Here is a 26964-nt window from a genome sequence, read left to right on the forward strand (position 1 = left end):
TTTTCTTTATCCAGTCTGTCATTGATGGGTATTTGGGTTGGTTCCATGTCTTTGCTATTGTAAACAATGCTGCAATAAACATATGTGTGCATGTGTCTTTATAGTAGAATGATTTACATTCCTTTGGGTATATACCCAGTAATGGTATTGCTGGGTCAAATGGTAGTTCTGGTTCTAGATCCTTGAGGAATCACCATACTGTCTTCCACAATGGTTGAACTAATTTACACTCCCACCAGCACAGTAAAAGCATTCCTATTTCTCTACAGCCTCCCCAGCATCTATTGTTTCTTGACTTTTTAGTAATTGCCATTCTGACTGATGTGAGATGGCATGTCATTGTGGTTTTGATTTACATTTCTCTGATGATCAGTGTGATTAGTGGTGTTGAGTTTTTTGTTTTTGTTTTTGTTTTTAGATGGAGATTTGCTCTGTTGCCAGGCTGGAGTGCAGTGGTGCGATCTTGGCTTACTGCAACCTCTGCCTCCCGAGTTCAAGCAATTCCCCTGCCTCAGTCTCCCAAGTAGCTGGGACTACAGGCATGCGCCACCACACCCGGCTAATTTTTTGTATTTTAGTAGAGACGGGGTTTCACCATGTTGGCCAGGATGGTCTCGATATCCTGACCTCGTGATCCACCTGCCCTGGCCTCCCAAAGTGCTGGGATTACAGGTGTGAGTCACCGCGCCCAGTCATTGAGCTTTTTTACATGTTTGTTGGCTGCATAAATGTCTTCTTTTGAGAAGTGTCTTCATATCCTTTGCCCACTTTTTGATGGGGTTGTCTGTTTTCTTCTTGTAAATATGTTTAAGTTCCTTGTAAATTCTGGATATTAGACCTTTGTCAGATGGGTAGACTGCAAAAATTTTCTCCCATTCTGTAGGTTGCCTGTTCACTCTGATGCTAGTTTCTTTTGCTGTGCAGAAGCTCTTTAGTATAATTAGATCCCATTTGTCCATTTTGACTTCTGTTGCAATTGCTTTTGGTGTTTTGTCATGAAGTCTTCACCCATGCCTATGTCCTGAATGGTATTGCCTAGGTTTTCCTCTGGAGTTTTCATCGTTTGGGGTTTTACATTTAAGTCTTTAATCCATCTTCAGTTAATTTTTGTATAAGGTGTAAGGAAGGGGTCCAGTTTCAGTTTTCTGCACATGGCTAGCCAGTTTTACCAGCACCACTTATTGAATAGGGAATCCTTTCCCCATTGCTTGTTTTTGTCAGGTTTGTCAAAGATCAGATAGTTGTAGATGTGTGGTATTATTTCTGAGGTCTCTGTCCTGTTGCATTGGTCTACATGTCTGTTTTGGTTACTGTAGCCTTGTATTATAGTTTGAAGTCAGGTAGCGTGATGCCTCCAGCTTTGTTCTTTCTGCTTAGGATTGTCTTGGCTATTCAGGGTTTTCTTTGATTCCATATGAAATTTAAAGTAGTTTTTTTCTAAATCTGTGAAGAATGTCAGTGGTAGTTTGATGGGAAAAGTGTTGAATCTATAAATTACTTTGAGCAGTATTGCCATTTTCATGATACTGATTCTTCCTATCCATGGAATGTTTTTCCACTTGCTTGTGTCCTCTCTTGTTTCCTTGAACAGTGGTCTGTAGTTCTCCTTGAAGAGGTCCTTTATATCCCTTGTTAGCTGTGTTCCTAGGTATTGCTTTGTAGCAATCGTGAATGGGAGTTGATTCATGATTTGGCTCTCTGCTTGTCTATGTTGGTGTAAAGGAATGCTTAGGATTTTTGCACATTGATTCTGTATTCTGAGACTTTGCTGAAGTTGCCTATCAGTTAAGGAGTTTTGGGACTGAGATGATGGGGTTTTCTAAATATAAAATTATGTCATCTGCAAACAGAGACAATTTGACTTCCTCTCTTCCTATTTGAATACCCTTTACTTTTTTTTTCTTGCCTAATTGCCCTGGCCAGAGCTTCCAATTCTATGTTGAATAGGAGTGGTGAGAGAGGGCATCCTTGTCTTGTACTGGTTTTCAAAGGGAATGTTTCCAGCTTTTGTCCATTCAATATGATATTGGCTGTGGGTCTGTCATAAATAGCTCTCATTATTTTGAGATATACTCCATCAATACCTAGTTTATTGAGAGTTTTTAATGTGAAGGGATGTTGAATTTTATCAGAAGCCTTTTCTGCATCTATTGAAATAATTATGTGGTTTTTGTCTTTGGTTCTGTTTATGTGATGGATTACGTTTATTGATTGGCATATGTTGAACCAGCCTTGCATCCCAGGGATGAAGCCAACTTCATCATGGTGGATACCTTTTTTGATGTGCTGCCAAATTCGGTTTGCCAGTATTTTACTGAGGATTTTCGTATTGATGTCCCTCAGGGATATTGGTCTGAAGTTTTCTTTTTTTGTGTGTCATCATCCTGGTCCATCAGGATGATGGTGGCTTCATAAACTGAGTTAGGGAGGAGCCCCTCCTTTTCAAGTGTTTGGAATAGTTTGAGAAGGAATGGTACCAGCTCTGCTTTGTACTTCTGGTAGAATTCGGCCGTGAATCTGTCTACTCCTGTGCTTTTTTTGCTTGGTGGGCTATTCATTATTGCCTCAATTTCAGAACTTGCTATTGGTCTATTCAGGGATCCAACTTCTTCTTAGTCTTAGGCGAGTGTATGTGTCCAGGAATTTCTCCATTTCTTCTAGATTTTCTAGTTTATTTGCATCAAGGTGTTGATAGTATTCTCTGATGGTAGTTTGTATTTTTGTGGGATCAGTGGTGATATCCCCTTATTATTTTTTATTGTGTCTATTTGATTCTTCTCTCTTCTTCTTTATTAGTCTAGCCAGTGGTCTATCTATTTTGCTAATTTTTTCAAAAACACAGCTTCTGGATTCAGTGATTTTTGGGGGAGTTTTTTGTGTCTCTATCTCCTTCAATTCTGCTCTTAGTTATTTCTTGTCATCTGCTAGCTTTTGGATTAGTTTGCTCTTGTCTCTCTAGCTCTTTTAATTGTGATGTTTGGGTGTGGATTTGAGATCTTTCTAGCTTTCTGATATGGGCATTTCCCCCTTAACACTGCTTTAGCTGTGTCCCAGAGATTCTGGTACATTGTCTCTTAGTTCTCATTGGTTTCAGATAACTTCTTCATTTCTGCCTTAATTTCATTATTTACCCAGGAGTCATTCAGGAGCAGGTTGGTCAATTTCCATGTAATTGTGTGGTTTTGAGTGAGTTTCTTAATCCTGAGTTCTAATTTGATTGCACTGTGGTCTGAGAGACTGTTTGCTATGATTTCAGTTCTTTTGCTTTTGCTGAGGAGTGTTTTACTTCCAATTATGTGGTCAATTTTAGAAGAAGTGCCATGTAGCACAGAGAAGAATGTATATTCTGTTGATCTGGGTGGGGATTTCTGTAGATGTCTGTTAGGTCCACTTGATCCAGAGCTGAGAGTTCAAGTCCTGAATATCTTTGTTAATTTTCTGTCTTGTTGATCTGTCTAATGTTGACAGTGGGGTGTTAAAGTCTTCCACTATTATTGTGTGGGAGTCTAAGTCTCTTTGTAGGTCTCTAAGAACTTGTTTTATGAATCTGGGTGCTCCTGTATTGGGTGCATATATATTTAGAACAGTTAGCTCTTCTTGATGAATTGTTCCCTTTACCATTATGTAATACCCTTGTCTTTTTTTATCTTTGTTGGTTTAAAGTCTGTTTTGTCAGAGACTAGGATTGCAACCCCTACTTTTTTTTTTTTTTTCTTTGCTTTCCATTTGCTTGGTAAATTTTTCTCCATCCCTTTATTTTGAGCCTATGTGTGTCTTTGCACATGAGACAGGTCTCCTGTATACAGCACACCAATGGAACTTGACTCTTTATCCAATTTGCCAGTCTGTGTCTTTTAACTGGGGCATTTAGCCCATTTACATTTAAGGTTAGTATTGTAATGTGTCAGTTTGATCCTGTCATCATGATGCTATTTGTTTATTTTGTGCACTGATTGATGCAGTTTCGTCATAGTGTCATTGGTCTTTATATTTTGGTGTGGTTTTGCAGTGGCTGATACTGGTTTTTGTTTTTCATATTTACTGCTTCTTTCAGGAGCTCTTGCAAGGCAGCCCTGGTGGTAATGAAAGCCCTCAGTATTTGCTTGTCTGGAAAGGATTTTTCCTTTGCTTATGAAGATTAGTTTGGCCAGATACAAAATTCTGGGTTGAAAATTTTTTTCCTTAAGAATGTTGAATATTGGCCCCCAATCTTTTCTGGCTTGTAGAGTTTCTGCTGAGAGGGCCACTGTTAGTCTGATGGGCTTCCCTTTGTAGATGACCTGGCCTTTCTCTCTGGCTGCCCTTAACATTTTTTCCTTCATTTTGACCTTAGAGAATCTGATGATTATGTGTCTTGGGGTTGATCTTCTCATGGAATATCTTAGTGATGTTCTCTGTATTTCCTGAATTTGCATATTGGCCTGTCTTGCGAGGTTGGGGAAGTTCTCCTGGATAATATCCTGAAGTGTGTTTTCCAACTTGTTTCCATTTTTCCTGTCTCCTTCAGGTACTCCGATCGATTGTACGCTCGGTCTTTTTATGAAGTCCCACATTTCTTGGAGGTTTTGTTCATTCCTTTTTATTCTTTTTTTCCCTTGTCGTGTCTGCATGCCTTATTTCAGCAAGGTGGTCTTCAAACTCTGATATCCTTTCTTCCGCTTGGTTGATTCAGCTATTGATACCTGTGTATGCTGCACGAGGTTCTCATGCTGTGTTTTTTAGCTCCACCGGGTCATTTATGCTCCTCTCTAAACTGATTATTCTAGTTAGCAGCTACTCTAACCTTTTATCAAGGTTCTTAGCTTCTTTGCATTGGGTTAGAACATGCTCCTTTAGCTCAGCGTAGTTTTTTATTACCCATCTTCTGAAGCCTACTTCTATCAATTTGTCTGTCTCATCCTCCAACTAGTTCTGTGCCATTGCTGGAGAGACATTGTGATCATTTGGAGGAGAGGAGGCACTCTGGCCTTTTGGGTTTTCAGTGTTTTTTCATTAATTCTTTCCCACCTTCATGAGTTTGTCTAGTTTTGATCTTTGAGGCTGCTGATCCTTGGAGGAGGTTTTCCTGGGGGCTTTTTAGTTGTTGTTGATACTGTTGTTGTTGCTTTCTATTTGTTTTTCTTTCATTGGTCAGGTCCCTTTTCTATAGGGCTGCTGCTGTTTGCTGGGATTTCACTTCAGACCCTAGTCATCTGGTTGACTCCGGGGCCTGGAGATGTCACTCAAGGAGGCTGGAGAATAGCAAAGAAGCGTGCCTGCTCCTTTTTCTGGGATCTCTGACCTCTAGGGGCACCAGCCTGATGCCAGCAGTATTGCTTTTGTATAGGGTATCTGACAACCCCCGTTGGAGGGTTTCACCCAGTTGGGTGGCAGGGGGAACAGGACCCATTTAACGAAGCACTTTGTTCCTTGGTTGGGGGGGTATGCTTCGCTGGGGGGAAACCCATTTGTCTGGGCTGCCCAGATTCCTCAGAACTACAAGGAGGAAAGTCTAAGTCTGCTGGTCTACAAAGACTGCGGCCACCCCTTCCCCTAGGGGCTCAGGCCCAGGGAGATCCGGGTTCTTGAGCCTCTGGCTGGAGTTACTGCAGTTCCTGCAGGGAAGCCCCACCCAGTGAGGAAGGATCGGTCAGGGCCAGGCCTGAAGAGGCACTTTGGCCACATTCTGCCATAGTCGGTATGTTGGGCTGTGGGGAACATGTCTCGGGACCAAGCTGTTCAGCCTCCCTGACTCCAGCAGAGGAAAAATGCAGCCTGGAGCTATAGAGATGGATGATGCCCTTCCCCCACCCCGGGAGCTTAGCGTGTGAGGCAGTTGCGAGTCCCAGTGCCGGCCGCTGCCCCTCCCCCAAGGAACTCAAACAGCTTAGACAGCAGGCAGCCACAGCTGTGGTGCTGGTCATGCCTCCCCTGGGGCATTCTGTAGGCTTAAGCAGATTCCAGCTAAGAGGCGGTTGAGAATCTTCTCGGCTCTGGGGTTGGGACACTAGGCCCTGGTGGCATGGGTTTGTGAGTGGGATCTTCCAATCTATGGGTTCCACAGTTCTGTGGAAAAAGCATGATTTCCCTGGCTGGGTAGTACACTCACTCACCACTTCCCTTGGCTGGGGATGTAGGGGGCGCTCTCCTGCCCTGTGTGGCTCTCAGGTGGGCTGCTGCACTACACTGTTCTTCCTTCTTCCCTGTGGATCACACCAGCCTCCTAGTCAGTTCTGATGAGAGAACCTGGATACCTTGCTTATTATGGTTCTTTTCAATGGGGGCCTCCGAATGCCGCTGTTTCTAGTTGGCCATCTTGGCCCCACCCTGGAGAATATTTTTGATTCACGAGTTACTCAGAAGTATGTTATTTAGTTTTCAAATGTTTAGGTTTTTTTTTTTTTTCCTATTACCCTTTGGCTATTGATTTCTAGTTGGATTCCATTGTGGTCAGATAATACACTTTGTATGATTAAATTATTTTAAATATGTTGAGGTTTATTTCACAGCTAGGATATGTTCTATCTTGTTATATGATCCACGTACACTTGAAAATAATGTGTATTGTGCTGTTGTTGGGTGAAGTGCTCCTTAAATGCCAGTTAGATATTTATATTCTTGGTGAATTATTTTATATCCTTGCTTATTTTCTATCTAATTATTGAAACAATTGTGAATTTGTCTATTTCTCCTTTCTGTTTTATCAGTTTTTGCTTCACATATTTTGCAGTTTTTTGTTGTTTTGTTTTGTTTTTTGAGATGGAGTTTTGCTCTTGTTGCCCAGGCTGGAGTGCAATGACACGATCTTGGCTCACCACAACCTCCACCTCCCGGGTTCAAGTGATTCTCCTGCCTCAGCCTCCCAAGTAGCTGGGATTACAGGCATGAGCCACCACACCTGGCTAATTTTTGTGTTTTTAGTAGAGATGGGGTTTCTCCATATTGATCAGGCTGTTCTCAAACTCGTGACCTCAAGTAATCCACCCACCTCAGCCTTCCAAAGTGCTGGGACTCCAGGCGTGAGCCACTGCACCCAGCCAGTTCTGTGATTTTACACACACATCTAAGATTGTTGTGTTTCTAGTGGATTGACCTTTTAAACATTATATATAATGCCCCTCTTTGATAATTTTCTTTCCTCTAAAATCTACTTTATCTAATATTAACATAGCCATTCCTGCTTTCATCTATTAATGTTTGCATGATGTATCTTCTTCCATTCTATTACTTTCAGCCTGCCTCCATTGTCATGTTTGAAATGAGTTTCTTGTGACCGCATATTGTTGGGTAATGTTTTAAATTCATTTTATTAATCTGTCCTTAACTGTTGTATTTAGATCATTTACATTCAGTGTAATTGTTGATGTCTTAGGACTTAAATCTGCCATTAAAAAAATGTTTATTCTTTGTTTTTTGTTTGTTTTTTCTTTCCTGCCTTCCTGTGGGTAATGTGAACATTTTTCAACAATTCCATTTTGATTTATTTAGTGTTTTTTAGTATATCTCTTTGAACAGCTTTTTCAGTGGTTGCTGTATTATGCTACATATGCATAACTTATCACAGTCTATTGGCTGTGTTAACTTAGTAATCTGAGTGAAGTACAAAGCTTACCTCCCTTTATGTCCTTTTACCTTCTCACATTTATAATGGTCTTAAATATGTCTTTTACATGCATTTGGAACCACATCAATATTATAATTTTTGCTTCAACCATCAAATATGACTTAGAAAAATTTATATTTACCTGTATTTTATATCTACCTGTATTTTTGTTTACCATATTCTTTCTTTCCTGATAGTCCTTCTTTTATCATTTTCTATCTGTTTAGCTAAATTCCATTAGTCATTCTTTTAGAGTAAGTCTTCTGGTGAAAAATTCTCTTAGTTTTCTTTTATCTGAACATTTCTTGACTTCTCCCTTATTTTCACTGGGTATAGGATTCTAGGTTGACAATTTCTTCCAATAATTAAAAATATTGTGCTACATCTGGCCTTTGTGGGTTTTGATGAGAAATCCACTATCATTCTAATTGTTTTTCCTCTGTAGGAAAAACAATTTTTTTTTCATTTTCAGAAGTTAAATTTGGGGGGATGGGCATGGTGGCTCATGCCTGTAATCCCAGCACTTTGGGAGGCTGAGGCAGTCAGATCACTTGAGGTCAGGAGTTCAAGACCAACCTGGCCAACATGGCGAAACCTCATCTCTACTAAAATACAAAAATTAGCCAGGTATGGTGGTGGGCACTTGTAATCCTAGCTACTCGGAAGGCTGAGGCACTAGAATCACTTGAACCCGGGAGGCAGAGGCTTCAGTAAGCTGAGATTGTTTCACTGTACTGCAGCCTGGGTAACAGAGCAAGACTTTGTCTCAAAAAAAAAAAAAGTTAAATTTTGGGCTATCTTGGCATGAATTTCTTTGGGTGTATCCTATTAGTGGTCTGCTCAGCTTTTTGATCTGTAGGTTTATGTCTCCTGTCAAATTTGGCAACCTTTCAGACATTATTTCTTTGATTTCCTTTTCAGCCCTGTATTCATTCTCCTGTCCTTCTGAAACTATGATATGTGAATATTAGATCTTGTCTTACAGTCTTACAGGTCCCTGAGGCTCTATTCATTTTATTTTAAGCCTATTTTTTCTCTTAGGTTTGGTTGGGTAATTTCTATTTTTCTCTTTCTCAATTCACTGACTCTTTCCTCTATTTGCACAATTATACTGTTGTGCTCAGCCATTAAGCTTTTACAATTTCAGTTGTATTTTTCAATTCAAAAATTTCTATTTGGTTCTTCTTAATATTTTTTTTTCTCTCTCTGCTGAGGCTTTCTATTTTTTTTTATTTCTTCTAAGTGTGTTTATAAGTGTTTTTTGAAGCATTTTAATTATGATTGCTTTAAAAATCTTTGTCAAAAAATTCTAACATCACTAACATCTCAGTGTTTGTGTCTACTAATTGTCTTTTTTCAGTTTTAGATCTTCCTGGTTATTGGTACAACAATTTGCTTCTGATTAAAACATGGACACTTTCGTATTATGTTATGAGACTCTGGATCTTATGTAAACCCTCTGTTTTAGCTGGCTTTTTGTTACTTTGCTCCAGCACAGGGAGTAGGGAGATAAGACCTCATTACTGCAAGATGGAAGTGGAAGTCCAGGTTCCCCATCTGGACTCCATTGACACCAGAGATGGTAGGCTTCTAATCATTATTGGACAGATGTGGAGGTTCATCTCCATATGTAGCCTCCATTGAGACTGTGGTGGGGTCTAGATGACAATCAGGACATGGCTTGATTTTTAGTCATTACTTTCATAAGAGATTCCTTATATATTAATACTTTGAATCTAGAAATGCACTCAATGAGGATGGGCCTGAGCATGAAGGTACAGACAAATAGTGAGGTATTAACTAACACCTCTTTGGTTACAAGTAACAGAAACCAATTCAAGCTAGCTTAATTTGCAAAAGCATAAGGTAGGGTAGGGGAAGAATTATAAGAAAGTACGAAGCTACTCATGGAAACAAAGGGAGAGGGAATTCAGTCAGGCTTCAGGAAAGGACTAGAACTAGAAAATGGAAAACTTCCAAGGCTTTTTATTCATCTGCAGTCTCTGCTTTTCTCTCTCCACAGGAAAGTTTTTACTTCCCTTAGCTCAAATTTGCATCCTACAGCAGTTTCATGTACAAGACTGATCCACTATCTCTCATTCCAATTCCAAAGCATAGGGAAAGATAATCTGAGTGGCAACCATGCCAGTGGGTAGAGGTCACATAATTACAAATGCAACTTTTGGAAGTGCTACCCTTATGTAGACACCCCCAAAAGTATCTGATATAGGTGTATATGGAAATATTAACAAGTCGGAAAGCAGCAAGCAAGGCCTTTCTTAACAGATGATCTCACTACAAACTTAAACATTGTCAGGTTGATTTTTATTGTTGTTGTTATTCTTACAACTTAGTTCTTTATGGCTGCCTTTTCTGTTTTATATATCGTTTGTTTGACTGTCTCAACACTCTTACATACTATTACTTATAGTAAGTGATTGCAGGGTAAAATGAGAATAAGCAAAGAATGAGAAGATCACACTTTGCTAAACCATCTTAGACACTGGTCTAAGTTAGGATTAAGGAGAAACTAGTTAATGTGCTGTACGAGTTTGCTGAATTATCATGTTGAACATGATATAACATCTGAATGTCATCATAGGGCTGAAACTTCATTGTCTGTTCTGTTCTTAAGCCAAAATGAATAGGGTCTAGGTGGATTAATAGGTGGATTGCACATTAACAAGATGATTTACATACCTTAAATTTCTCTCTGGTCAAACATGGGTCAGATTTCAAATATGAAGGAATAAATCTCATGCTTGGCATTCCATTTGGTAATGATGAAAATTCTTGAGAAAGATTATGCAAATCAAAATATAATTGGAGAGATTTTTCACTTCCAGGAGGATGAAGTAGATGCATTTTCCCTATTCTTTGCACTAAAAATAACTACAAACCCATATAAAATGAACAAAAGGCAACTCCAAAAGGTAGAAAGCAGGCAGGCTAGCTAGGGACTTCAAGAACCAAGGAACAACACAATGGTGTCTCCTGGGTTTTCTTTTTGCCTCATATATCCAAGACTTGGAGCTGAAGAAGCTAGCAACCTGAGAACACAAAAGTGCCCAGAAACATGCACAAAAAGCTCTCAACAATAGCCTGTATTATGTAGAAAAGGACCAGGAAAGGGACAGCCTACTGATACAGAAAATGTTTGGCAATAACCACTGTACTCCAGCCAAGTGCCACTGATAAACAGTGCCCTCACTCCCACCCACGTAAGCAGAGGCAGAGGGGCTTACGCTTCCACTCTTATGAGGTATAATGAGGGATCTCAAACTTCTGCAAGGGTGGTGTCAAAGAAGGACAAGTAGAAGCCAGAACTTTGACTCTCCCATTGGCCTATAAAGAGTCTCTCTCCTCCCGCAGGGTGTCATTGGAAACCAAATGGGGAGCCGAGATTTCCACACTCAATGGACAGAAATGAAGTACCTCTTTCTCTCCCCATTGGGCTGGTGTCAGAGGATGCCTAGTGAAGAGTCAGGGTTTTCACTAATGCACAGTAGCAATGGTTCATAGCCTTCACCCATTTTCTTATGAAAGTATTTGTAAGTTTCCAGTTGATATGTAAGCACTCTTTGTATATTAAGTATATTGGTCATGTTTTTCACTTTATAAAGAGAAATGGCAACGCATAATGATGAAGTTCAGGAGGACTCTGGAATCAGAAGGTCTAGGTGGATTTGACTCCAGATTCCACTATGTATTGGCTTGTGAGGCTTTGGACAAATTATTTAACCTCTTAGGACCTCAATTTTCTCATGTGTAAAATGTAAAGTGTATACATGTATTACTTAGAACAGTGTGTAGCACATAGAAGTACATTACAAAAATCTGTTGATAATATTACTATTGTATTTATTATTTTCAGCTTGTTACTGTCTTTACTTTTATTTACACATGTTTTCTTTTGACCTTAGAGGTGGTTCTATTTTTTATCTTTAGAAGAAAACTGGGCTCACTCTTTCTGCTTTCATCTGAGTATCAATAAACTGAAGTAGCTCAGGTTAATTATTTTTAATTCTGGTTACCCCATAGGATTAGAAAGTTACCCCATAGGATTTAGAACAGCTGACAATATTCAAGTCAGGCTATAATCATACTTTATTTATGCATACTTTATTAATAGATCTAAATTAATGAGTAGTTTCATGCAAATAATCAATTAAATAAGGCCTGATAACTTATTCCTTCACTTATCCAGTGTTTTCTGACAGCTTTGGGTCTTTGTTCTTTGCCAAATGTGATGCAGCTGACATCATTTTCAAGAGCAGATTTTTTTCTTAGGATAATAAATTAATAAGCCCTGCTTCCTTTAAAAACATTATTAAATAGCTAAGAGTGATAAAAACTGTATTGACTTACTGATGTTGGATTTGAAAGTTGGTTCTTGGATTGAATAGCTGTTTTATCTGAGTGGTTTGCATGTTTTTAGGGTTATGCATGATGGGGAGCAAACACTGCAATATTTCTTGAGTTTGAACTATTCCTTTATCCTTGTAGCTCCTTTTTTCATCATCTGTCCAATTTATGCCAGTCTTCTTGCTTTGGAAAGATATGCATTCTTTTATTTTGCTTTTTAAGTTGTGGTGCAGATCTGGGGAGCAACCACAAAAATATGTACAGGGATATAAACTCTACTCACAATTACTTATTGGGCATTATTATATGCCAGGGATTTTATCTAAAATTCCTTGCCCATCTGAAGCTTGTACTTTAATGACAGTGGGCAGAAAATAAACAAGTAAAATATATATTATGTTAGATAATGATAAAGTTTATAGGATAAAGTAAAGCTGCGGAGGGGAGTAGAGAATTCTTGAGGGGTTGATTTCCACTTTTAAAAAGGTGTTAAGAGAAAGCCTCCTTATGAAGCTGACATCTCATGGAATTTAGGAAGCAAATCAAGCAGGTTTCAGAGGAAAGATAATTTGAGGCAAAGGTCCTGAAGTAGGAGAATCGTAGTGTGTTCAAGAACACCAAGAATGCAGTCAGTGGCTGGAGGAGAATGAACAAAAGGGAAAGTTATAAGGGATAAGTTCAGGTAGGTAACATGGACTCAGCTCATGTAGGGCCTCACAGGCCAGTAGAAGGACTTTGATTTTTACTGAGTGTGAGATGGAGAAGCATTGGAAGGCATTGAGCAGAGGAGTGTCAGTCTGAGATTTGTTTGGACAAGATTATGCTGGTTGCCAAGTTGAGAACAGATTGAAGAGAGGCAAGAGTGAACAAACAGGGAGATCTCTTGGAAGGCTGCAGAAACAATCCAGGAGAGATGGTGGTAGCTTGGACCAGGGTCATGGAAATGGCTAGAAGGGTGAGAAGTGGGGTGGGAGTATCCTGGGTACATATGTGGATTTTATAAAGAATTGGATATGAGATAAGAGAATAAGAGCGGAATCAGTGGTGGCTCCAAAGCTTCTAGTTTGAGGAAATGGCAGTATAGGGATATGGGGACTGGGAAGAGCATGTTAGAAATCCCTTTTTTATTAGATGATACAAAGGAATTATTGTTTTGTTAATGGAGACACTGGAATATAATAACATTTTAAAAAATGTTTATCCTACCCCATATTAGTTAGGATGGCTGCTATAAACAAACAAACAAACAAACACCTCCAGAAAATAACAAGTGTTGGCAAGGATTTAGAAAAATTGGAACCTTCACACATTATTAATAAGAATGTAAAATGGTACAACCATTGTGGAAAACAATATGATGGTTCCTCAATAATTAAAAATAGGATTACTATATGACCCAGCAATTCCACTTCTGGCTATATCCCCAAAAGAATTGAAAGCAGGGTCCCAAAGAGACATAGATACATTCATCTTTATAGTAGCAATATTCATAATAGCCAAACGTTATAAGCAACACATGTGTTCATTCATGAATGGATTAATAAAATGAGGTATATTCATACAATGGAATGTTATTTAGTGTTAAAAAGGAAGGAAATACTGACAAATGCTACAGTATTGGTAAACCTTGAGACTACTATACAAAATAAAATAAGCCAGACACAAAAAGACAAATATCATATCTGTCATTCAAATATTTGACTCCACTACCTAATTTGACTAGAATATTCCATTGACTAGAATTCTATTTGACTAGAACAGTCAAATTCATAGATACAAAAGTAGAAGGATGGTTTCCAGGTGCTGGGGTGGGGGAGGGGGAAGTGAGGAAGACTAGGCATAAAGTTTCAATTTTAAAAGAGAAAAAGGAGTTCTGGAGATTGCATCACAATGTGACTGTACTTAACACTACTGAATTGTACACTTAAAAATAGTTAAAATGGTAAATTTTGTTATGTGTATTTTATCACAATTTAGAGTCAACATACTTGGGAAGCGAGGGTAACCCTGAGTAAAGCCTGAAGGAAGATCAGTAGCCAGACATTTAAAAAAATGTCATAATTTGTAATTGCCATGCTTAAATTGGTCCATAGATAGCATAAGAGAAAGTAGAATACATTCAGAATAAAAGCAAGAAATACACTGTGCTTTGTTAGTGTTTATCTAGTGATATACACTAAACTGTTTATAGGCAAAATAATATAATTTATAGAATTTATTTTAAAATGCTCTAGGGAAAAAGTGGTGGGAAAACAGATGAAACAAGAGTAGCAGGATGCTGATGAGGATGGGTGATGGGCATCAGTGGACTCATTCTATTCTTTCTACTTTATGTTTGAACATTTCTACAATAAGTTTTTGGTAAAAAAATTATTCTTAAAAGGAAAATAAAAAGATAAAGCATGCATTGCATTAAGCTAGATCTGAAAGATAATGTATGATTACAATATCTGGCAATACTGGCATATGACATGAACTTATTTACAGTTTCTTGATAAGCCATTCTTAGGCCACTCAATAAACATTCACTGAATGTAGGCCAGGTGTTGTAGCTTATGCTTGTAATCTCAGCACTTTAGGAGGCTGAGGCAGATGGATCACTTGAGGTCAGGAGTTTGAGACTAGCCTGACCAACAGGGTGAAACCCTGTCTCTACTAAAAATACCAAAATTAAGTGGGCATGGTGGTGAGTGCTGTAATTCCAGCTACTCAGGAGGCTGAGGCAGACAAATTGCTTGAACCCAGGAGGCGGAAGTTGCAGTGAGCCAAGATTGCATCACTGCACTCTAGCCTGTGTGACAGAGCAATACTCCATCTCAAAAAATAAATAAATAAATAAATAAATAAATAAACATTCACTGAATGCTTATTGTATATCTGGCACTATTTTTGTTTGGTAAATAGATGTGAAAAACACAGTTCCTGCCTTCAATATGTTAAGAATCAGGACTAGAGAGCAAAAAGTGAACTATCTATTAGAATATACTTCATAGAGATAAACCAGGACACTTACTACATACATATACTTATAGCCATACTTATAGATGGGGGCAAAGGGTATTGGGTAAATTAATGAACACAAGTCAGCCAAGTAAAAAAGGAGGAGAGTGATCTAGGATGTGGGACTAACATGGCACATTCAGGAAATCATAAGTGTGGTATAGAATAATTGGGATATCAGGTAGGTATGAAGACATGGTTCAAAACTGGAAGCCTTGTTTGCAGTAACGCTTTTGAGAGATCCTTTAAGATGGGAATAATTCATGACTGATAACGCTAAATAACTGTGTTTTGAATGATACAGTTAGGGGGCCATTGAAGACTTTACGCAAGATAATCAGATTTGCAGTTTTGAAAGATCACATTGGGACCCAGGAAACCAAAAGGTGGAAGAAAAGTGAAACACAAGGCAGGGAGACAAATTAGGAGGCTAATGCAGTTCTTCAAGGGAGGCAAAATGAGGGTCTGAATTAGTGGTAGCATTAGGATGAAGAGAGCAGATTCAAGAGAATTTTTAGAGGTAGAACGGATAGAGCTTCATGTTATTAGAGACCAAAAAACAGAAGTGCACAACATTAGGATAAGTCTTGGGTTTATTACTTAGATAACTGGATGATGGCAGTACACTGACTGAGACATGGGATGCACGAGAAAGAGATTGGCAGTGGACAAGTTGAAGATAAGTGCCTGTGGGGAAAAACAGATGGAGATATCCAGTAGGCAGAGGAATATGAAATTCAGGAGAGGCTTAGACTGAAGATTAAAAAATATCATGGTCATCAGTTGCTGGTTGAAGCTGCAGGTAGAGATGAGAGTGCTCAGAAATAAAGTATGTGGTGACAAAGACCAAAGGATGGACTACTGGAAAATAGCCTACTTAAAATTTAGGCAGAAGTGATGTCCTACATGGGCTCCTCTTCATATATATTTCAACACATGTTTCATAAATGGCTAGAGAAACAGGAGTAAAACCAGGAGATAGTAGTGTCACAGATATGACACTCAGATTGTGAAATAGCTCAATGAATCAAGGGAAAGAGTTTAAAGGCCCTGGGAATAATCAACAGTAGAGAAGTCAGTATGGCTTTGTAAATAACCATTTCATGGTATGGCAACAGTAGAAACATTCTCAAGCACTAGGTTGAGAAGTATACAAGTAAGGAAGTGAAGGTAATGAATGTTGGCTATATTTGAGGAAGGTGAGAAAGAGGGCAATAATTAGAGTTATTTCACTAAGGAAATTGATGGACATGGGATCTAGAGCACTGCTGAATGAATTAACCTTAAACAGAGGGATATTTATTTCTGTGAAACAAGAAGGAAGGATGTTTGAAATGAGTTGATTTATTGATGACCTCTCTGGTTTTTGTTTCTGTTTTATATGTGAAGTAAGAAGTGAGGTTATCTACTGAAGGTAAAGTTTTATATGTGAAGTAAGAAGTTAGGTAGAGAGAGAGAGGAAAAGATTTAGAATAGTTACTCTGGAGAATGGAAGAGGTAGTTGATCAAGTATATATATATGTAAATTGTGCAAACAAGAATGTATAGTGCCATTTGGTAATGTAGTTTTTCTTTTTCTTTTATTTTTATTTATTATTATTATTATTATACTTTAAGTTCTAGGGTACATGTGCATAACGTGCAGGTTTGTTACATATGTATACTTGTGCCATGTTGCTGTGCTGCACCCATCAACTCGTCAGCACCCATCAACTCGTCATTTACATCAGGTATAACTCCCAATGCAATCCCTCCCCCCTCCCCCCTCCCCATGAAAGGCCCCAGTGTGTGATGTTCCCCTTCCCGAGTCCAAGTGATCTCATTGTTCAGTTCCCACCTATGAGTGAGAACATGCAGTGTCTAGAAGTCCAATGTGCTATCCATTGCGCCACAGAGCCTGCTTGCGGTAATGTAGTTTTTCTGCAGCAGGGCTCTGTAATCTAAGATAGGGGTAGAGATGGATAGTTAGATTCATCTAGAATTACAGTTGTTCAGCATTGGCTTAGTCAAAGGATAAGAAGGCAAAACGAGATCTAATTAAACTTAAGAGCTTCTGCACAGCAAAAGAAACTATCAACAGAGTAAACAGGCAACCTACAGAGTGGGGAGAAAATATAGGAATCTGACAAAGGTCTAAATATCCAGCATCTATAAAGAACTTAAAGCAATTTACAAGAAAAAAAACCAAACAACCCCATTAAAAAGTGGGCAAAGGACATGAACACTTTTCAAAAGAAGACATACATGTGGCCAACAAGCATATGAAATACAGCTCAATATCACTGATCATTAAAGAAATGTAAATCAAAACCACAATGAGATACATCTCACAGCAGTCAGAATGACTATTATTAAAAAGTCAAAAAATAACAGGTGCTGGCAAGGTTACAGAAAAAAGGGAATCTTATACACTGTTGGTGGGAGTGTAGATTAGTTCAACCATTATAGAAAGCAGTATGACAATTCCATAAGGAGCTAAAAACAGAATTACCACTCAGCCTGGTAATTCTATTACTGGGTATATACCTAAAGCAATATAATTCATTTTATCATAAAAATACATGCATATGTATGTTCACTGCAACACTATTCACAATAGCGAAGACATGGAATCAACCTAGATGCCTAACAATGGTGGGCTGAATAAAGAAAATGTGGTATACATATACCATGGAATACTATGCAGCCATGAAAAGAATGAGATCATATTCTATGCAGGAACATGGATGGAGGTGGAGGCCATTATCTTTAGCAAACTAGTGCAGGAACAGAAAACCAAATATCACATGTTATCACTTATAAGTGGGAGCTAAATTATGAGAACACATGGACACAACAAGGGGAACAACAGACACTGGGGCCTACTTGCAGATGGGTGGTGGGAGGAGGGAGAGGACCAGAAAAAGTGTCTGTTGGGTACTGGGGTGATGAAATAATTTGTACAACAAACCCCCGTGACATGAGTTTACCTGTATAACAAACCTGCACATGAACCCCAAACTGAAAAGTTTAAAAATAAAATAATATCATGATGAACATCCTTACGTTAAAAAAAAAGCAGTTGAAGCAGTTGAAGAAAATTACAACATAAGGAATGGAGAAAATGTGCTAGAGACATTTTCATGTGGATGAGGTTGCAAGAGCTGAAATGTAACCTATATTCCTTAAATTTGGAATTGAGCTAATGTAGATTCTCAATCTGCCTGGCTCTGCTTATTTATACCTGTCCAGATTCCAGCTTTCAGTGAGATATGATGTGACTACAGATATCTAATTATTCCCCTCTCAGTCTCCTACTGAGATGGAATGTGAAAAAGAGGAAACTGACTACCATGAGAAAACAGTAGGGATTATGGGTTTCCATATGTCAGAAACTTGAAGGTCTTTCTATTAAATACAGTGCAGATGGATCAGATAAAACTCCTGTAGGCTGATTTTTAAAAATCTCTCCTAAGGAAAAGCAGCATGCATATTAAGAAAATAAATAAACACCAGAAACATTCTATAAACATACTCTAACTCACATGGATGAGAGTTTGATTCAAGAACAGATTATTGATAGTTGTGAGAGTATATTTTTGACTTCATTTAAAATATTTTCTATATTCCTGAATATAAAGAGACTAGGATAAGGAACTCCCTCTTAAACCTATCACTCAGCTTCAATAATTTGATTTCTTTTTGCTGCAGTGATTGATTAATATTTAGAATCCACCAAGAGCATTAAAAGAAATGATTATAGACAGCTAATATAAGCAGAAAATCTATGCCAGTGAAGCATGTTCCAAAGAAAGAGAAGTAATTCCTGGAATGCCATGACTTATTTCCAGGTGCGGATGGTCTGGCCAAGTAGAAGAGTGGATTCTGCTGGAGTATTGTGTTTGTGTTTACCAAGCTCAAAGAAGAAATGACATAGGTATAAAACAAAGCCTTTATTGATTGTACATTTGGTAAATTTTTTCCAATATGTCTCATGCATTTTAATTTTCTTAACAGTGTCTTTTAAAGAGAATGATTTTGATGAAGTTCATTAACCAAATTTTTCTTTTACGATTGGTGTTTATGCCTACTACTGGAAGAGTCTTTTCTTATTCCAAAACCACAAAGATTCTCTCCCATGCTTTTTCCTGTGAGTTTTTATAATTTTAGCTTTGATATTTAGATCTATGATACATTTTGAGTTAATTTTTTTGCTATGGTGTAAGACAAGGGTTAGTGTTAATTTTTATATGAATATTTAAGAGCCAAACAGATGATCATTTTATGATCTGGAGATGGAAGATGGGGTAAAACCTCCCAAGCATTAAAGCAATTAAAAAAAAAAACCGTGAGAGAGGACCTAAGTTCTCTCATACTGAAATTACTCTTGGTGAAAATGTAAGCCTTCATGAAATGGTCTATTGGCTTGTCATAGCCTCATAATACTGAGAACATAAGTAAGTGTGGTGCATATTTTGAGATGCATTTTTTCAATGCTTTGGATTATGTCAATGGAGTATAAAATTATATTGGCCAATTATTCCATATTGTTATCTTTGATATTATTAACACTTTTCAAGAATTAATGAATAGAATAACTGTTTTTGATAAAACACTTTAGGGAAGGTAAACTAAAAATGTCAATTCATTCCAGAAACAGAAGAAAATATTATGATAATTATAATTTCCATGGTAGTCCAATTTTTAAGACCTAATGAATAAACTTTATGTTCCATTGAAGGTCAGCAGATAATATTTAAGTAATCACAGATTTGGAGCAGGTGAATTTGACTTTAGCCTTACTTCCTATAATTTAAACTAACATGAATTACCGTTGTATTAGTCTGTTTTTATGCTGCTGATAAAGACATACTCGAGACCGGGTAATTTCTAAAGGAAAAGAAGTTTAATGGACTCACGATTCCATGTGGCTGGGGAGGCCTCACAATCATGGTGGAAGGCAAAAGGCACGTCTTACATGGAAGTAGGCAAGAGAGAATGAGAGCAAAGTGAAAGGAGAAACCCCTTATAAAACCAATGGATCCCAAGATTTATTTACTATCACGAGGACAGCATGGGGGACACCGCCTCCATGATTCAATTATCTCTCATGGAGTCCCTCCCACAACATGTGGGAATTATGGGAGCTACAATTCAAGATGAGATTTGGGTGAGGACATAGCCAAACCATATCAGTCCACCCTGGCCCCTGCCAAATCTCATGTCTGCATATTTCAAAACCAATCATGCCTTCCCAGCGGTCCCCCAAAGTCTTAACTCATTTCAGCATTAACTCAAAAGGGCAAAGTCTCATCTGAGACAAGGCAAGTCCCTTCCACCTGTGAACATGTAAAATCAAAAGCAAGTTAATTACTTCCTAGATACAGTGGGGGTACAGGCATTGGATAAATACACCCATTCCAAATGGAAGAAATTGGCCTAAACGAAGGGGCTAAAGGCCCTGTGCAAGTCTGAAATCCAGCAGAGCAGGCAAATCTTAAAGCTCCCAAATGGTCTCCTTTTACTCCATGTCTCACATCTAGGTCATGCTGATGCAAGAGGTGGGTTCCCATGGTGTTGGGCAGCTCTGCCTCTGTGGCTTTGCAGGGTACAGCCTCCCTCCCAGCTGCTTTCATGGGCTGGCAATGAGTGTGGCTTTCCAGGTGCATGGTGCAAGGTGTCAGTGGATCTACCATTCCGGAGTCTAGAAGACACTGGCCCTCTTCTCACAGCTCCACTAGGTAGTGTCTAGTGGGAACTCTCTGTGGGGGCTCTGACCCCCAGCCCCTACATTTCCCTTCCACACTGCCCTAGCAGAGGCTCTCCATGAGGGCCCTGCCCCTGCAGCAAACTTGTGTCTGGACATCCAGGCATTTCCATATATCCTCTGAAATCTATGTGGATGTTCCCAAACCCCAGTTCTTGACTTCTGTGCATTTGCAGGCTCAACACTATGTGGAAGCTGCCAAGGCTTGGGGCTTGCACCCTCTGAAACCATAGCCCAAGCTGTACCTTAGCTCCTTTTAGCCATGACTGGAACAGCTGGGATGCGGGATATCAAGTACCTAGGGTATACATAGCAAGGGGACCTTGGGCCCAGCCCATGAAACCATTTTTTCCTCCTAGACCTCTGGGCCTGTGATGGAAGGGTCTGCTGCAAAGGTCTCTGACATGCCCTGGAGACATTTTCCCCATTGTCTTGGGGATTAACATTTGTCTTCTTGCCACTTATGCAAATTTCTGCAGCCAGTGTGAATTTCTCCTCAAAAAATGGGTTTTTCTTTTCTATTGCATAGTTAGGCTGCAAATTTTCTGAACTTTTATGCTGTTTCCCTTTAAAACTGAATGCTTTTAACAGGACCCAAGTCACCTCTTGAATGCTTTGCTGCTTAGAAATTTCTTCCACCAGATATCCTAAATCATCTCCCTCAAGTTCAAAGTTCCACAACTCTCTTGGGCATGGGCAAAATGCCGCTAGTCTCTTTGCTAAAACATAGCAAGAGTCACCTTTGCTCCAGTTCCCAACAAGTTCCTCATCTCCATCTGAGACCACCTCAGCCTAGATTTCATTGTCTATATCATTATCAGCATTTTGGTCAAAGCCATTCAACAAGTCTCTAGGAAGTTCCAAACTTTTCCACATTTTCCTATCTTCTGAGCCTTCCAAACTGTTTCAACCTCTCCCTGTTACCCAATTTTGGGTATCTTTACAGGAGCACCCCACTCTACTGGTACCAATTTACTGTATTAGTCTGTTTTCATGCTGCTGATAAAGACATACCAGAGACTAGGTTATTTAGAAAGGAAAAGAGGTTTAATAGACTCACAGTTCCACATGGCTAGGGAGGCCTCACAATCATGATGGAAGGAAAAAGGCACGTCTTACATGGTGCAGGCAAGAAAGAATGAGAGCGAAGTGAAAGGGGAAACCCCTTATAAAACCATCAGATCTTGTGACTTATTTACTACCATGAGTACAGTATAGGGGACCACCTCCATGATTTAATTATCTCTCACTGGGTCCCTCCCACAACACATGGAAATTATGGGAGCTACAATTCAAGATGAGATTTGGGTGAGGTCACAGGCAAACCATATCAACCATGATGGAATCAAGGCTGAGCCAATCTTTCCTGCCCTTCTGTAGGGCACTTCAGTATAGAAATATCCCAAGACAGAAACTATGAACTATATTAGTCTTCAATTAGTTAAGGGCCACTCTAAAGAGCGATAAAGTAAAAAATGGTTTCCAACTGAAAACCCTATGTCTAGGAAGCAGAAGTTACCAGAATGGCTTTTTGTTTTCTTGGTGGGTAGTGGTGAGGATGAAAGGCATCAAGTAACAGGAAGTATTAGGAATACAGCAATTAAGTTTTTTTTAAGGCTGTATTAAACTGAAATAATTTCCTTCTATATTCAACTCATATGCAAATTAAATAAAGCAAGTATTTTTCACAGACAGGACTAAAATAGCTATCGATCCCATCTTTTTACAAAAGTAGTTCCCATAATCCAAGTTTTACAGGATATTAATGATGATATAGTGAAAACTATCTTTGTATGTATGAAAATCTTAAACAATAAAAACCAGTAACAACCTTCTGTTGGTATCCTTGTCTTCTCAGTCCAAGTAGAAGTTTGTTTGCCCATAGGAGACTTCAAGGATGTCACTTTGAAACAGTTTCCATACAAATCAGTTCCTTTGAGGGGAATTTTTTTCCTAGATTGGCCTCTCAGTGATTTCTAAAAAATGTTCGTGTTAGTCTTTGCTATGACTCTGAGTCATACTTTGGGAGATGAAAAAAATTGGGTCCTCTGATTTCATTGTCAACAGTAAACTACTCATGTAAGAGTAATGTAATAGCTATGTTATATTTGAATATTACACCTCAGGGTATGCAAAGTCTTTTAATACATTATCATACTTGGCGCTCTGATCAGTCTCATGATGTAGGCAGGATGGCCAATGTTATTCTCATGTTACACAAGGGGAATCAGAGAGGTTAAGCTATTTGCTCAAGATCACATAACTAGTAAGGGGCAGAGGCAGGTCTAGCATTCACATCTTCTAACTTCAGTACTTTTTCTATTACCTTCTTTTGTCTTGATATATCATTTGATTTCCCTCCATAGGACATGATAAATAATACATGTTTAAAAATTAAGTCAGTTTAAAATAATCAATTCTAGATCCGAGTAAGAGTAGGCCCAAAGATGCTTTACATGTTGGTCTCTTACCTAAATTTCTATATTTCTGGAGCAAGAGAGTCTACATCTTTCATCAGAACCCATTTTATTAACAGAAACTAAGTTTTTAGAAGAGAAGCCAGGATAGAAGAAAGGATATACCACGGTCTCTCTGTTGCACAAATCTAGCTGGTTCTCAAATACTTACCTATGGTTACCTATTCCACCGTCCAGACAGTTGTTTATATTATTCCTAAGTAAGGGGAAACTTGCCAAGGGCAATAGAGATATAATAATTACTGGTTTAGACAAAACTATAAAGTTTGTCTGTTATATTTGATTTCCCATTCTCTTCTTCCTCCAGTTTTTAGTATTATTCTTATCCCCCCATGACCAGTGCTCCAGTTGCTACAATGGATAGTAAAACATTTGATTGTCATTCATTCTAAAGTGCTAAATAATTATCTTATGCCAGCAGTGTTTCTTTTTAAAAAGAGAAACTCGCCGGCTGGGCGCAGTGGCTCATGCCTGTAATCCCAGCACTTTGGGAGGCCGAGGCGGGCAGATCATGAGGTCAGGAGATTGAGACCATCCTGGCTAACACGGTGAAACCCTGTCTCTACTAAAAATACAAAAATTAGCCAGGCGTGGTGGCGGGCACCTGTAGTTCCAGCTACTCTGGAGGCTGAGGCAGGAGAATGGCGTGAACCCGGGAGGTGGAGCTTGCAGTGAGCCGAGATCCTGCCACTGCACTCCAGCTTGGGCAATAGACCTAGACTCCGTCTCAAAAAAAAAAAAAAAAAAAAAGAAACTCAGACAATGCAATGCTAAATGCACAGAAATAAATATCTAACTAGATTTTAAGGCATCTATTGGGGTAATCTGGGGATATTGAAATCTCAGAGCCTGCTAAAACACATCTTGTGGGGCACTAGGTGTAAAACTTACCTAGTCCCAGGTACTATGTAGAATATGAGGAGACATCTGATTAGCAATGGTTATCCAAAAGGTCACTTTTACCTGTTGCTTTAGTTCAAAATCAAAATCTCGTAAGACAGAGGAAAAGGTGTAAGGTAGTCAGGTAGAAGAAATCAAGTACAGTTCTCCTACCTCAAATATTTTTTTAGAAGCCAAGAAGGGGCTCGTTCAGGTATTTTCACTAAAAAAGAGAATATGCCATAAAATATCTGAAGTTAGGTTTTAAAAATCAATAAAACTTAATTTTTAACTTTCTTGACAATTACTTCATCCACATATTTAATGGCTAGTTTAATCGCGCTTATCTTCAATTAACCTACCATTGTTTCATTCAGACACACAAAATACATGTGTACATATTTCCCCTGGAAGCCTTTAAATTAAACTGTTTCAAGAGAACAGCAAACAATATAAATACCTAACCTATCTAGTAAGTGTTAAACATTTCAGAACTGAATATATCTATGTTAGGATCTATGAAAGACAGTGACAGGTACACTAAGGTGACCAACTTTTTTAGAGAGCCAATCTAGGACACAGATATACCAGGCCAAAAAATAGTCTAATATATAATAATTGCATAAACATATTATTTTAAAATGAAGTATGAAAATAAGTGTTTACCATTTTTACTATTCTGTATTATTTGCTTTGTTGTTATATACAGGCGATTATTTAGGCAAAACAACAACAGGACTGGGTAACAGTGGCAATTAGTAGTAATAGAACAGATTAATAGTATGTGTGAGAAAAGTAATATTTTTATAATGTTTCTCTCCTCTGATACAGATTTTAGCTCTTTAGTGGGTATTTTTTTATATGTCATATTGTTATTGTATATTCTTAGGTTATAGATAAGACCTTTTGAAAGATCAATGTAAATATTTATTAAAAACTAACAAGGATATATTTCTTAGTATCCCATGATAAAGTAGGATATTTTTGCTCTTTCTGTTTCTTTTTCCAATAATACTTCTTTGAACTGCCTGCAGCCTTTGGGATATCTTTCTTTGATGTAGTGATTAAACAGAATACACTTGAATGCCAAATTCCCCGTGATAAGATCTGCTCTTATCAAGCCCACATTACACTGCTCTTGGTATCGTTCCAATGCAATGACATCAAGTTAGATATCCTGTCGACAAAAATGTTTTGAGCATGGAATACAGTTGGCATTGTTTGTGTGGGCTCCACATCCGTGGATTTAACCAACTGAGGATGGAAAATATTTAGGAAAAAAATGCATCTGTACCAAACGTGTGCAGACTTTTTTCCTTGTCATCGTTCCCTAAACAATACAGTCTCACAACTTTTTATGTAGCATTCACATTGTGTCAGGTATTAGAAGTAATGTAGAGATGATTTAAAGCATACTGGAGGATATGCATAGGTTATATGCAAACACTATGCCATTTTAGAGCAGGACTTGAGCATATATGCAGATTTTGGTATCTGTAGGAGATCCTGGAACTAATCCTCCATGATACCAAGGGATGGCTGTATTTAGACTTTACTTATTAGCAATGGCCGGTATTTAGACTTGTAGGAATTGGTTTCCAGCTTTTCAAAACTGTCCACTCACTTTGTATCTATAGACCTATTTTGGTAGACTAGCTGTTTGTCATTTAGTCCCTTTGCATCTATAAATTCGTCATGTAGGGTTCCATATCTAAAACGTCCTGTTTATAGATTATCTAAAGCACACTGAATGTCACTACAAGTTAAACTTCTCTTTCTCAGGGAAAAATGTTTTTAAAGCACTGAGGTAATTTGAACTTAAACTGAGCATAGATTACAAATAAATTATAATTTTAGTACTGTTTAACTTGTATGCTCCTTTCTGGTGACATAGTTTTGAGTTCTGAGTCAGTCTTATTTCCTCCCAAATGCCATTTTTTACCATACATGTCTTTGTCACAACCTACATATAATATCAAACAACTCAGGTACATGTCTAAGGAGGATATCTTCTTCTATTTCTATAAAGTCAGAAGTCTCATTCAGGGCTTCTGTATGTTTTCAGGAAATTAAAAAGTGACCCCAAACTTTTATTACAAAAGCCTCAATGTCACAGGCTAGCAAATCATACCCTTCACAGTACAAGGTGTGGAAGACATTTAGTGGGTAAGATCTTTTCATTTTCTTTGATAAGAAGTTCACAGACTGAATGAAACGTGCCAAAATTTACATTTTCACTGCCAGTAATGCAGATTGATGAGCAAAGTCTAGTCAGTATTTGGACAAAATATTAGCTAGCAATATTTGGTTTTATGTTTTCTTTGGTTTCATTAAAATATTCATAGAAATCAAGATTATTTGAAACCCCGCTTTTCAAATCAAAGTACCTAAAAGCCATGGGGATTTTTTCTTTTGTTGCCATGATTCAGTGTATCACTTGATACACTGTAGAAAACATTATTGCTGGTAAGATCTGACAAAATGAGCTCTACCCTTTAAGAGGCCAACACATCTTTTACAACATTTTCCCTTTGTTGACCCACGGGATATTTTAGTTGTAACCTTTGAACCAGGAAATGTAATTTTACTTTGTTTCATCAAGCAATCAAGGGAATGAATGATGTGATAAGCATTCATTTGTGTGGTATGCCCAAGTGAATTCACCAGCTATTATATTCAATTGAGCATTGGTATCTTCTTGGGTCATAAAAACACTTTCAATTGATTTAGAAGTACTTGCTTGTCTCTTCCAGGACTCCTGAGGTTCAATCTTCATATGTGCTTTCACATCCTTTCCTTTATGATGCACAGTCCCAAATTCTTTTCTGCATATTTTGTCATATGCTCTATTTTGGGTATCTTCCTAGTTGTATATGTTCTTCCACCAGTCGTTAAAAGACTAGCCATATATATCC

At 38.3% G+C, this 26964-nt stretch overlaps 1 protein-coding gene across 1 annotated transcript in view; it reads right to left on the reverse strand.

Annotated features, from left to right (window-relative positions):
* The window catches only part of AGBL3 (ATP/GTP binding protein-like 3), a 146141-nt gene that overhangs the window by 7042 nt on the left and 112135 nt on the right, over window positions 1-26964 (reverse strand). The window contains exon 16 of the mRNA XM_011972153.1: window positions 11951-12182. Within this exon, the coding sequence (XP_011827543.1) occupies window positions 11951-12182 (232 nt within the window). The remainder of the gene's footprint in view (window positions 1-11950; window positions 12183-26964) is intronic.

This window comes from Mandrillus leucophaeus, unplaced genomic scaffold (genome assembly GCF_000951045.1).
Source record: "Mandrillus leucophaeus isolate KB7577 unplaced genomic scaffold, Mleu.le_1.0 Scaffold1276, whole genome shotgun sequence".
Lineage (NCBI taxonomy): Eukaryota > Metazoa > Chordata > Mammalia > Primates > Cercopithecidae > Mandrillus > Mandrillus leucophaeus.